At 43.0% G+C, this 12,775-nt stretch overlaps 1 protein-coding gene across 7 annotated transcripts in view; it reads left to right on the forward strand.

The window, feature by feature from the left end:
- Positions 1 to 12,775, forward strand: part of LOC124049311 (rho GTPase-activating protein 21-like) — a 70,815-nt gene that overhangs the window by 49,512 nt on the left and 8,528 nt on the right. For 3 of the 7 annotated variants that reach the window (XM_046370795.1, XM_046370791.1, XM_046370793.1), the window contains 10 exons: positions 1,730 to 1,753; positions 3,068 to 5,060; positions 9,419 to 9,565; positions 9,664 to 9,766; positions 9,969 to 10,005; positions 10,410 to 10,529; positions 10,898 to 11,197; positions 11,984 to 12,048; positions 12,179 to 12,327; positions 12,465 to 12,607. In XM_046370795.1, the coding sequence (XP_046226751.1) occupies positions 1,730 to 1,753; positions 3,068 to 5,060; positions 9,419 to 9,565; positions 9,664 to 9,766; positions 9,969 to 10,005; positions 10,410 to 10,529; positions 10,898 to 11,197; positions 11,984 to 12,048; positions 12,179 to 12,327; positions 12,465 to 12,607 (3,081 nt within the window). Of the gene's footprint in view, positions 1 to 1,213; positions 1,341 to 1,729; positions 1,754 to 1,817; positions 2,445 to 3,067; positions 5,061 to 9,418; positions 9,566 to 9,663; positions 9,767 to 9,968; positions 10,006 to 10,409; positions 10,530 to 10,897; positions 11,198 to 11,983; positions 12,049 to 12,178; positions 12,328 to 12,464; positions 12,608 to 12,775 lie in introns of those variants that run through there. The other 4 variants (XM_046370792.1, XM_046370794.1, XM_046370797.1 and 1 more) reach the window with 3 other exon arrangements.

The raw sequence follows: 12,775 nt of genomic DNA on the forward strand, positions 1-12,775 counted from the left end.
AAAGTTTAGAATAACCAATAATGGAATGTAACAAAGTACAGTTTACTACAATATTAGTGACTAATAGTTATAATAATCACACCTGTTGGAATACAAGGTTGAACTTTCCAACCACCTGCTCATCCTGTCATTGTTGTTCTTGATCATCAGGAGTGACATTGGCTCTTGTCAGTTTGATGCAGATCTTTGCTAGATTCCAAAAGTGTGAACTTGAATTTTCATGAAGAATAAAGCTAATAATAGGAGCAGACTTCATGCCACGGCTTCACACTTCACCTACCCACCACACTGATGAGTCCAGTGATGCAAGCAGCCAACCCCCGCCATCAGTCAGGGTCCAGAGCCGCACAGACGATAAAACAGTGCCAGGCCACGTCAGACCAGTCGCCACACGTTATTCACCTCAGTTTGGGAAATTCTCTCTTGGAGCAAAGAACTGAGTCACATCCCACTGTGTTGGTAAATTCCACACATAGCTTGTTAGTTTGGCTTCAGCTTACCAAAAGCCACAGAAACTTGCTTTTGGCATTTTGGAATGAGTTTCAGCACTCACAAGGCTGAAAGATTCAAATCAAGCAATTAGTTCTTCTTCCTCCCATTGAGGAAACACAAGGCCAACTTCAGTGCTGGGATTTTGTTTTTTACTTTCCAGTTCTTTAAAATCTGGCTACCAGGAAACAGATTTATCGGTTTAAACTGTTGCACAATTAGCTCAGATCCTCTTTAAGCAAAATTAGGGTTTCTCTATATATTTTTTAGTTCTTTTTTCTCAGTATTTAATCTGTTATATTGCCTGACATGAATGTGAGAATGACAATTAAGTAAATACTGTAAAAATACATACTTAGTCCTCATCAGTAAAAATCCTGAATGCAGACTTTTTTAATCCTGAAAACACAATACTGACAACGTACCAGGTGTCTACAATATGATATTATTACAGTATTTTCCAGAATGAATTTGATAAGAATTTGATAAAGGTGAATGGAGGTGGCAGATGATGGTGTCTGTAGATGGATGTCTGTCTGTGTTGAATTGTGTTCATGTTTGTCTGTTTTGTGTTTTTGGGAGACACTGAGCCCACTCACTACCAGAGGGAGTGCAGCTGCAGTCAGCTGACTCTTCTCAGTTCATTGTTTACAGGAGCAAGTGAGTGAGGAAGCTAGTGCAGATCAGGCAAGCGTGCTGTTATGCTCACCCAATAGTGAACATATGATAGAGCAGCGTCTGAACAGATGAACAAGAGGCTGACAGAGAAGAGGAGAGAGTGTTTGTAGTGCAAGTGCCACTGAAATGCCTGAGAAACCGGAGTGGGGGAGGGGAGGTACCACAGTGAGCAGGTGAGAGTGACAGACTAAAGGAAAGAAATGCTGAGTATGTTGAGAGAGAGAGAGAGAGCAGAATATGTTTGCCAAGGTATTTTAACTACAGCTGTGTTGTGGTGAGAGGAGGAAGTAATGAGGATGAAAAGCAACTCAGAAGATATTCAGGTCTGAGGACATCGACACTGCTGAAGTTCACCTCTATTCTCCTTCCTTCCTATTCTTTCTCCCTTTCCGGCTCTGCTCAGCGTCCCCACACTGAATGTATTTTTAGCCTTACTGAAGTCTGTCACTTTGCCTGTCTCACCTCCATCACTGGAGTCGTACGTCTCATTCCTCTATGCTCACCTGTTCTCTTCATTCCCCTTTTTCTCTTCGCTTGCCCTTCTCTAACCTGTGGACCACAGTTTTCCAGGGATATCACTGCTCTGGTAAGAAGGGAACCTATATCAACTAATTTTCCTTTCTTTCCTTATATTCACAGCTTATGTCACCTTTACAGCATATATTTGCGTGCGTAGAACCTCATTTACAGCATGTGTACTGTGGTTTAGTTATTTTTGCATTTTCCTGAACAGCAGGTTTAGAGACAGGTGTGTGTTATGGAAAAAACAGAGGTCGGATGTCAGCAGACTTCAGACATTTTACTCTGTACTTTCCGTATTCAGGAAATTGGTTTCTGTTTAACTGTATGACTTGTGCAAATCCAGAGGGAGGCACCAAATGGCAGACTCACTGTGTCTGCTCATGGTGCAATTGTAACCTGACACCTTAGGTAGAGTGCTATCGATTAAAGTTCAGCACCATGACTCTCTCCCTTTCATTTTCTCGAGAGCTTGTGCTGTAGGGATGAGAAAATGCAGCATGTTCAGTATGCAACCAGGAGTCTTTTCTGTGAGCTTGTTAGTGGTGATCATTTACCAGAGCGTGTACAGTCTTATAACTAACTAGATTTGCGTACTTTTCTTAAAACTTTAATCAAGTGAAGTACCTTAGTTGCTACAGTGACACCACATTTGTGGTGCTATGCTGACAGAAGTAGCATTAGCTGCCAGAGGCGGACAGAGGCGTCCCCCGTTTACCTTCTCCTCGTGTCTCAGGGCACACTCTCCAGTACCAAAGGTGGGTAAGCCCCTGCCAGCTTTACCCTCTCTCCTGGACTTTCCAGTCTGATTATTTGTCTTTCTGGCTATGCTTCTGGCTGCTTCACATCTCTTGTTTCTCAGGGTTATTAATTTGTATTGTGGCAGGCTGTGAGATTTGTTCGATTTGTAGAAATAGTACTTTTAGCATGCTGGTGTTTTGTTGTTATGGACAGGCTGAATTCAGTTGTCTGTCACTTACAGAACTCTGAGGGAATGCAGTGTTTGTCTTGTTGATAATCTCATCAGCTCACACAAAGACCCGTGTCAATAAATTGCACCAGTTGATTACCATTCTCTTTCTCTCTCTCTATAAAAATGCAAACAACAATATTGCTGTGGTGCTGTTGAGGTATTTTAGAAACTATAGCTGTAATGGCAGAGGAAATTGAAGTCATGGGTGAGATGTGGCGGTACATTAAAGAATCTGTCAACATCAGAGGTTGACCCAAAGTTCAACTACAGAACCCCGTGTTGCTTACATGTCTTGTAAGAGCTAGTCCCTGACTAGATGTGATGTTCCCCCGGCTTTCAATGTGATCTATTTTAGCTCCCCAACCTCTCAGCAACCAAAGTGACATAATGCTCTATAATCTCTTCCAGGCGTATTCCCAGGATGCATACCTCAAAGGAAATGAGGCATACAGCGGAAATGCCCAAAACATCCCTGAGCCCCCTCCTATCTGCTACCCTCGGATAGAAGTTAAGGCTGCGGGCATGGCTCAGACATCAGAGCCCGCCATAGTCAGTGAGACTCCCCGAGGGCTGGCTCAGGGACAAGGAAGAAGAGGAGGGGCCACAGAAAAGAGCTACAGGGTGGAAATTCCTGTCCCACCATCTCCTCCACACCAACAGACGTCAAAATCACAGACAGTGGTTTGCGTCTGTAATGAGAATGTTAGGACGGTGGCCGTGCCTCTTGATCCAGTTGACAGAGGGTCTCGCGTGGCTCGGGCTGGACCCAGTCACAGGACAGAGGAAAACCGGTATGGTCCTTCAGCAGATTCTGGCTCAGCACGACCCAAACCTCTTATTTCCTCAGTACCTGGGGGTGCACAGTTGCAGTACCCCTCCTCCCGTTCCACAGAAACCCCAATCTACTCCCCTTCCTCAAGTTCTAGACCTGTCCCCATCTATCCTGACAAATTATCTCCACCTGTACAGGCTTCTCTTTCCCCTGCCTCACCGGACAAGTTCTCCACTGCCATCTCACCCAATGCCAACCACTATTCACCCTCTCCCACAGCTCCTTCCACCTCTCCACACCAGAACATTGACTGGAAAAACTACACAACCTATAAGGACTATATTGATGCCAAGAGGCTGCACACATATGGCTCCCGTACTATCCAAGAGCGCTTGGACAGCTTACGTGCAGCTGCCAGTTCCAGCTCTGCCTATGCCCAGCAACGTACAGCACCTCCACTTAATACCAGTCAAAGAGGGACACTGGGTTTCCAGGTCAAACGGAGAAGTACATCCACTGAGCGCGGGGTAGATGCAAGCAGCCCGGGTACTACAGTGACTCCATTACGTAGTGTCTCCCAAGAGAGGCTTGGAGGCGGCACAGAGAGAACTATACCAATCAGGAATTGGCCTCGGAGTGCCTCTGAGGATGCTTTGCCTTTTTCCACCCCCACCGGCGTCACCCAGCCTAGGGCAAGATCTTGTGACTACCTGGGTCAGCAGCCTGGAGATTCAGATGGGCCTGCCTTTGGAAATAGAGGAGGGTTGGAGGACAGGGCGCTGCTGTGCCAGGGAGAGGAAGCCAGAAGTAGCAGACAGGCAGCAGGCCTGAGAGCTTTACCTCATTTGAACAGGAGTCTTGCTGGGCGGGAGGAAGAAGGACGTGGAAGTGGATTAACTTACTCGCCGTTAGCTGCTCCTGTGTTTACTAAAGGTACAACAGATTCTGTGCTAACATCAAGGACAGACACTGTCATCATGAGACCATCACGTCTTCCTGTCAAAAACTCCATTTCAGACCCCTCATCTGCCTTATCCTCCACTAAAACCACAGACCCTCTAAAAGACCAAAGAGCTAATGTCACGGGCAACCACCTGGGGTACCCTTCCCCTCTGCACCTGCAGCTCAGAGGCAGAGCTGACAGTCTGAAAATGGAGAGCAGGTCAGAGGCTGGGTTGACTGCCAGGTCCTCCTCCTGCTCAGGTCCTCCCTCTAAACTGCCCATGCAGAGACACTTACAAAGTATAGTTGGTGTCTCTTCTTCTGGTTCCTCCACCACTAATGGAGCTGTGACCCAAAAGCCAGAAGCCAACTCCCCCATACGAACTAACGGCGGTCTTGCAGAGGGTGTAGAAGGACCGGATGCAACAGTTGTTGTCTTAAGAAGGGACAAGAACTCTGGAGCTCCTCACATTCGTCCTCCATCCTATGTTCTAGCTGTTAATGACAACCAGAGAGGAGTGACTCATAAGTCGCCACCACTGGTGAAGGCAGGCTCTGCAGATGGAGCTGTACACTGGATGTCTAATAACAGCTCTACAGAGAGGCATCTAAGAAGGCTTGGAGACACACGACAAAAGTCTGGCTCCAACAACTTAGATGACTCCCTAGATTCAATCCCGTTCATAGGTAAGATCACTCGCCTTCATTCCACCTTATTTTTGGACTCAGAAGGTTTCTATAGCAACAGCAGTGAGAGGGTCGTCCTGTGAAATAAAACGACACGTGCGTTTGTGCAAATGAAATGTTTATGCGTGAAAACATGGTCGACTCTCGAACCAGTTTGAACTTGTACCAGTTCACACCATGCTTTTAATGGTAATTTACCTGATAGTGTAACACACTATCACACGCCTGATCACCACACGCCTGATCTTAATTTTGTTTATATTGGATTGATATTAATAGATGTAAATTATTTTATAAGCTATAGTTTACTTTGTAGTTTGAAACATATTTACATTTTTCAGATTAAGATTGTTTTGGAAAAACTAAAAAGTCATACCCAACCCTGTTGTTGCAAATGGGCGTCATTTTCATTAGTTAGATAGTATTTCCAGTCTGAAATTCTATCTGCTTAGTTTTATGCTTTGTTGATAAACAGAACTGATGTGTTGCTCGACAGAAATTCCAGTTGTTTGTCATTATTTATGCCTCTGCAGTAGTTGTCGCCATGGTAAACAAAGTCTCTGCGTTTTTCAAGCTGTAACTGTATTTCTGTCTCGTGTTGTGAGATGTGAAGGATGATGTCTCGAACAGAGGTGTGCGGCATGGAGGAAAAGTGTCAAACAATATTTGTTTTTTGTCGAAAACACATCAGTTCTGTACAGCATCACTCATCAGCAGCCTAGCTGGCCTGTCAGCCACAAGTCAGGCTTGTGGCTGGTTTATGAGTTCACATTCATATCCTATCTCAAAACCCCTCTTTTAAAAAGGTAGTCTACCTAGTATTTCTGTCCACTATTAGTTATGTGTGAACATACTTTCATTATCACCCCATTTTGTGGATTCTTTACAAATGAGATCTACCATGAATCCTCCTCTATCCATGGAAACCAAATTGTAAGACAGCAACCTTCTGCTTCAGGAGGTGATGATTTAATCACAAAAATAGATGATGTATTAAGTGTATTCCTGTCCTTTGTTGAGTACTTATAATACTACAAAGAAAGGTATTCTGTTTAGGTGTCATCCTGAATATGCTGTGGATTACTTGTGATGTGGAACATCACAAGTAATGAGAGCCTTATCGGTTAAAGTATACCATACATTACTTAAGTTACAGTCACAGCAGAACATGTTATACAGGCATTGAAATGCTGAAAGAATGGGCCAAATGGGCTGTGACATAAGAGAAATAAGAGCATTCCTACAGCAATCTGCTTTAATTTGATTTCATAGTACAGTTCCAAACAATAAGTGGAACATTAGGTGTCTGCCAAGCATTTTTTTTTGGACTGGGAATGGAGCACGGTTGTTTTTGCTGCAGTACATGCAAATTGTCACGTCTCATGTTCAGGATGGAGAGAGATCCTTCCTCCATTGTTTTCCTTAAAAACTGAATTCTTAACAAAGCAAATGTGTCCTAGTGGAACTAAAGGCTATTCTTACTTGCTGTAGTGTTTGTTCAAATTCACGTATCTGCCAGTTAATCTGACATAACCTAACAAGCGTGAACTCGATCTTGCATCCTGTTGTGCTCTCATTGGTGACTCATCACCAACCAATGAGAGCAGCTCTTGTTCTTCTTCATACCCCAGAACCTGAGGGGGTTAATCATATCTTCTTCCAACACCATTTCCCAATACATACACAAACATACCTCTGCTCATGTTTTTTTTATCGATATCAGATTTGAGATTTTAGCACTTCCCACTGTTGTGCTGTGAAGGTGAATGGTGCTGCATTGGTTAAAGTTTTATATTTGGAGGACTACTGTGACATTTTGGAGATATGTATGTTATCTGCAAAGTTTACATCGATATCACTTTCATGTGTGTACATTAAATATGAAGTTACAATCAGCAGCTGGTTAGCTTAGCGTAGCATAAATCCTGACTGGAAGCAGGAAGAAACAACAATCTGTTTTTGTCCAAAGGTTTAAAACATAGATACACAACTAAAGCAATTAACATACTTTTAGTGCATCAAATGTGAATGCTTATCTATTCCAGTGGATCATGAAAAAGCATTACTGTTTAGCAAACACACTAGAATAACATTGGCATTGGAGATGTCCTCAGTGTACACAAACATCCGGCCTTCTTCACCCTTCTGTTGTGTTTGATGTGCTGGATGGTTCCTATTCCAGTAGTACTTTGGTAGGTGTGAAAAATCAAATGTTTCTGAAGGTAACTATATGTGCGAATATTTCAATAGTTAATAAAGAGGCTAAGAAATAGTCAGAGTTTGGATTTGTGGTGCATTTGGACTGAAAGAGGCAAGTTACATCTCTTGTTTCCTCCTCCTTGACCTTACGCTATGCTAAGCTTAAAATTTCCTGACTGTAGCTTCATATTTCACAGAAAAAGCTAGAGTGGTGTTACGGGGGATGTGTAACTATTTGTTTAAAGATTTATGTTTCTGCACGTACTAATTAAGACCAAGTCAATCTTGATGTCTACAATTGACATCCAGTGTAAAGTAAATGAAATCCGTACGTGTCAGACATCACTGACTGCCAGCGTCTTCCCAGAAGGGGGAATGAAGGTACATAAACAAGTGATTAAATGAAATGGGCATCTGCCTGGCTTAGCAGAAATGAGGTTTGCGGCGTCATGGGACATGGTATGAGGTTTGAGAAGGGATTTCACAGCAGCAATCTGTGAACAGCTAGCAAGCAGATCATATGTTTCATGTTAAGTCTTGCCGCTGAAAGTTAAAGATTTATCTGCATCAGTGCATTGAGATGTGAAAGAATGTAATCATTAAGGTTTTTTTACTGTATTTTTTTGACTGCATTGTAAAGACTTTGGGGTTTGCATTTCTTGAAGTGCATTTATGACTAGACACTGTTTTTCTTAAAGGTGTCACTTCAGTGACAAGCATTAAGTGCAGCTTTTAACAGTTATCTAGCAAAATGACACATATCACAATACAGATGTCATGATTAAGTACATTGCAATACTGTAAGCAACGTGATATATTTTTCCATAGGCCTGTGTTATTTCTGTTCAGGTAGGAGCTTAATTTCTTCCTGTCTCAACTGTCGTTACCATGGAGTGGAGGAGACAGATTGCAACACTGCTGTTGAGCTGTCAGGGGTTTAAACACAACACAAAATGAACCACAGCCACGAATCTTTGTAAACTATTGTTTAACAGTTGATACTGCGTTGAGTCTCAGAAACACTGTGTAGCTAAACCTAATACTGTAATACTCAAGTGTATTGACATTTTCTTACACCCTTTGTTGGTAGTGCTTTATTTGGTTTCACCTGCCATCCTGCATCAGCACAGTCGCAGGTCCTTGTTCGTCATACAGTACATGTCTCTCAATTTGTTTTTAGGGCTTGCCATTTTGCTGATATAACACATCAGACATGATGTAATGTTGGCTGACTATCCTGCATGTGGGTATTTAAAAAGGAAAGGTGTGTGCCGGCTTATCAGAACAGAAACACTTATCTACGTGCTGACTGGGTCTCTGTCTGCATCGCTTTTTTTTTTTTTCTTTGTTCCTCGTACGCCTCTGTCAAAGCATTTTATTGCTCTCTGCTGAAATGTTTATTCAGACTGAGATAGCAGAGATGAATCACACATTTATTTCCAGTGAATTGAAATTGCAGTGTGATATTTCCTGGTGCAGAGTACAGGTGAACTTGTAGCCAGGTTTGTACGGGTGTTTAGCTGGGGTTGAATCCCGGTCATCCTATTGCTGTTGCCATGCCCGACAAGCATGGCAACAGCAATGCAGCAAAAACAGCATGGCTTCTTATTTGGCACAATAGTTGTAACAATAACAGTGGCACATAAAGTATACCACTCAATGTTGTGGTCAATCTATGAAAAAAAAGGCTTCTTGATTTCAGACAAAGGAAGACAAATGCAGGCTTATCGTTTCCTGCCAGTGACTCTGGATTTTGCTGGCTAACACAACAACAACAACAACCATCAGATTCTGTAGCCCTAGCAATTAGCTACCCTCCTAATTAATCTTGTCAAATTAAACAGTAGCTTCATGACTTACACATACGTATTTTGAACCAGTACTTAGCTATGTTTTTACTTTTATCAGTAGCATTACAAGAAGCAGCTGGAGCTTGCTTGAGCGTTGGTGGTGGAGGGTGTAAACTTTTGTACTAGTAATATTATTATTATTATTTCTTTTTCTTTGAGGTTGGTGTCTTTTACAAGCCCCATGTACACTGCTTCATCTTGATTGGACAGTTGCTGCTTTATTGAGGGGTTTAGCTAACGGTCAGTTCTTACCTAAACTGCTCAGTGTCATCTCACAATATTTCTAAATTCTACTTTTCCTGTCCTCAGATGAACCATCTAGCCCCAGTATTGACCAGGACAGCACACACATTCTTGCCTCTGCTGTGATATCTGGAGCGCCCATCATCACCACCATCCCACCCAGCCCCACTTCTCCGTCCCCTCTCATTCGACGCCAGCTCTCACATGACCAAGGTATTTTCGCATTAAAGCAGCAAATCGCTGACAGTTACTGGACTTGGCAGAACAGGTTATGAACAGTTACAAGTAATTGCTTAACCCTCTCTTAATAGATTCTCTCCGTCTCACAATTATTGAGTCAGATTCTGGTACTAAAACGGAGCGATCCAAGTCATATGATGAAGGCCTGGATAACTATCGGGAAGAAAGCAGAGGGTAAGTCACACCTGCCAAACGGAAGTAAAGGCAAACCGTACCCTTTATATACATTTTGATGGGATATTATCGTTAAAACGATTATAGCAAAGAACAAAACATCGATTGTATTTCAAGCATTTGTTGTGATCCTGAAGCTTCTCTTGATCTCATCTAAGAATGTCAGACTCTTTCTCTCATTTTTCTTTCCTTCATCGCTCAGGAGGTCCTTAATACCTGGTCTGAAAAGTCTTAGGAAGGTGAGTCCGACCCGTGTTTGTTTGTTCACTTCCGTTTGTGCTCACCTGCCACATGTTTCCACTTTGAAGGTTTATCAGCTCATTAATTCACACCCAGAAGATAAAAGCAAATGTGATTATGTGAAATATGGACAGCTGTAAACGCAACATCAGACTTCTCTTGTAAGTAATTGATTTAAAGGGTTTAGAAGTTGATTTTTTATGTATTTATTTTATTTTGTTCTTTTTGACTGATGAACATTGGACTTTCTCAAAAGTGGTCTGGGTGTCGAAAGTTGGAACTAATAGTCACACACGTCACTCTCTCTCTCTCTCTTTATTGTCATTTCTGTCAGAAAACATTACAGTCTTCCAAATGCTTTCCTGACTTGATGTTATTTTCTTTCTTGTTACTTCTGTCGCAGGCTGTGGACAGGTCATCTGAAGATTCAGGATCCAGGAGGGATTCTTCATCAGACGTCTTCTGTGACGCCACCAAGGAGGGTTTGCTGCATTTCAAGCAGCTCAGCTCAGACAAGGGCAAGGTGTGAACAGACTCTACATGAGCAGCCATCACATTATATGGCTCACACACTGGCACAGAAAGCAGAGAGCACACAACCATTACATGACATGAACTGTATAATGTAGTTTATAAACAGTAGCAGGGCTGCCCTTGTTTCCAGAGTATTTCTTTGTCTGACTTTCATAAGCTGTACTATATGTTTCACCTGTTTGACCAGTTTGAACTCATGAGAGTGCTTTTGACCTCCTTGTATGAGGTCTCGTGCTGTCTGTGATTATGCCCGTGTGTTATAATGCCAACAAAAGAAACATTTATAGAAAGATTACAGTAAAATTGCTTCATCTTTGCTCTGTAAACTTGTCTCCTTGTCATGACCTATTTCTGCAGCGTGTCGGCGGGGGTATGCGCCCGTGGAAACAGATGTATGCCGTGTTGAGAGGCCACTACCTCTGCCTTTATAAAGACAAAAAGGAGGGGCATGCTCATGCCAACTGCCAAACAGTGGATGAGCCCCTGCCAATCAGCATCAAGGCCTGTCTGATTGACATCTCATACAGCGACACAAAGCGCAAGAATGTGCTGCGGCTGACCACATCGGACTGTGAGTACCTGTTCCAGGCTGAGGACAGAGAGGATATGCTGGCCTGGATTAGAGTCATACAAGAGAACAGCAGCCTGGATGAGGAGGTGAGAATCTTTCATCAAGACTCATGCAACAACAACAAGAAGAAGTTATTCTTAGGGAGCAAGCACATACAGACGCAATTCAAGAGTGGTCCAGTCTCTAGTCGTTCAGAAATACTGTCCACAGGGGCGAAAACATTTGAAGGATTGTACTGCCTTAATCTGAATATTTATATAAAATAATTTGAATCAAATAAACAAACAGCAGCATCTTTTTATGTTCTATGATTTTATTGACACGCTTTACCATGTCAACTTATACAGCTCTTACCAGTGCAGCTGCCTCAGTGTCTTATTACAGGTCACTGCCCCGGTGAGCGTCCTCTGTTATAACACCTGACAGTGTGACATAACCTACTATATGATTGTCCTGTTGTCCTACAGTGACTGTCACATCCCCTTCCTCCCATTTAAGTCATGGCCCTCTTTGCTTCAGCAAGACATTGTTTAAGGATTTAAATTTATGTCCAATTTATGTCTCAGGTCCCCTTATGTTGCTGCTGCTAAATTTATTGCAACCATCTACTGATGTCTGTCAGTGGGTACTGGTGCTGGTAGGCAGGCTTTCCCCCTGATGAGAAATTTAAGCCCATCTTTCCCCTCTTTTTAGGAAGTAGCCACAATGTGCATACTATGGCATACCAAAGGTCTTACCTGTGTCACCTGATAACAGCAGGTTATGTAAAGATCCGTTATGGCCTGGTGGGGGGGGGGGGGCTGTTGCACCTGATGCCTTAAACATCACCTATTGTTTCCCTGTCCTTCCTTCCTTCCTCTTTCTTTTTTTAGAACGCGGTCTTCACCAGCCATGACCTCATCAGCAGGAAGATCAAGGAGTACAACACCTTGATGAGGTAAGGGGTTGGGGGCAGGGACGAAGAAGGCGGAGGTCCTCTCCACTTGGGAGAGCATGAAACACAGTGCTGGATAACTTAGCTCCGTTTGCAAGGCTCATTTTGTGTTCTGTGTCCATGACTCACCCAGCCCGACGGGCAGCAAGACAGAGCCTTCGCCCAAACCCTCACGCCAGTCGCTGAGCATCAGACATACGCTGCTGGGAGGTAAAGGAGAGACCAAAGCAACGAGTCCGCACTCACCCAAACCTGAGCAGGAGAGGAAGAACATGCATAAAGGTAAGAAACAAAACAATTCTCATGTGATATAAGTTTGTCTTTTTCTTAGTGTTTGATATTTTTAGAAAGATAAAATCAATCATAATGCTAAATGTGTCATGGAGTCACAGATTCTCATTGTTGCACTTTGCATGCAGATGACACCAGCCCTCCCAAGGACAAAGGAACCTGGAGGAAGGGCATCCCAGGGCTGATGAGGAAACCTTTCGAGAAGAAGCCATCTCCTGGAGTCACGTTTGGAGTGAGGCTGGATGACTGTCCTCCTGCACAGAACAACAAGGTCTGTATTGATTTGTCATAAAACACCTAAAAGAGTGAACGCGTTTGTGGAGAAACGTTAGAGAATGCTTCTGTATTAAGAGTTTCAGGGTTTTTCTGCATATCACTCTTGTAGATGCAATTTCACCTGCAGTGAGATTTCATGTTTTTACCCTTGCTTTAGCCTTTT

This window comes from Scatophagus argus, chromosome 18, assembly GCF_020382885.2.
Source record: "Scatophagus argus isolate fScaArg1 chromosome 18, fScaArg1.pri, whole genome shotgun sequence".
NCBI lineage: Eukaryota > Metazoa > Chordata > Actinopteri > Scatophagidae > Scatophagus > Scatophagus argus.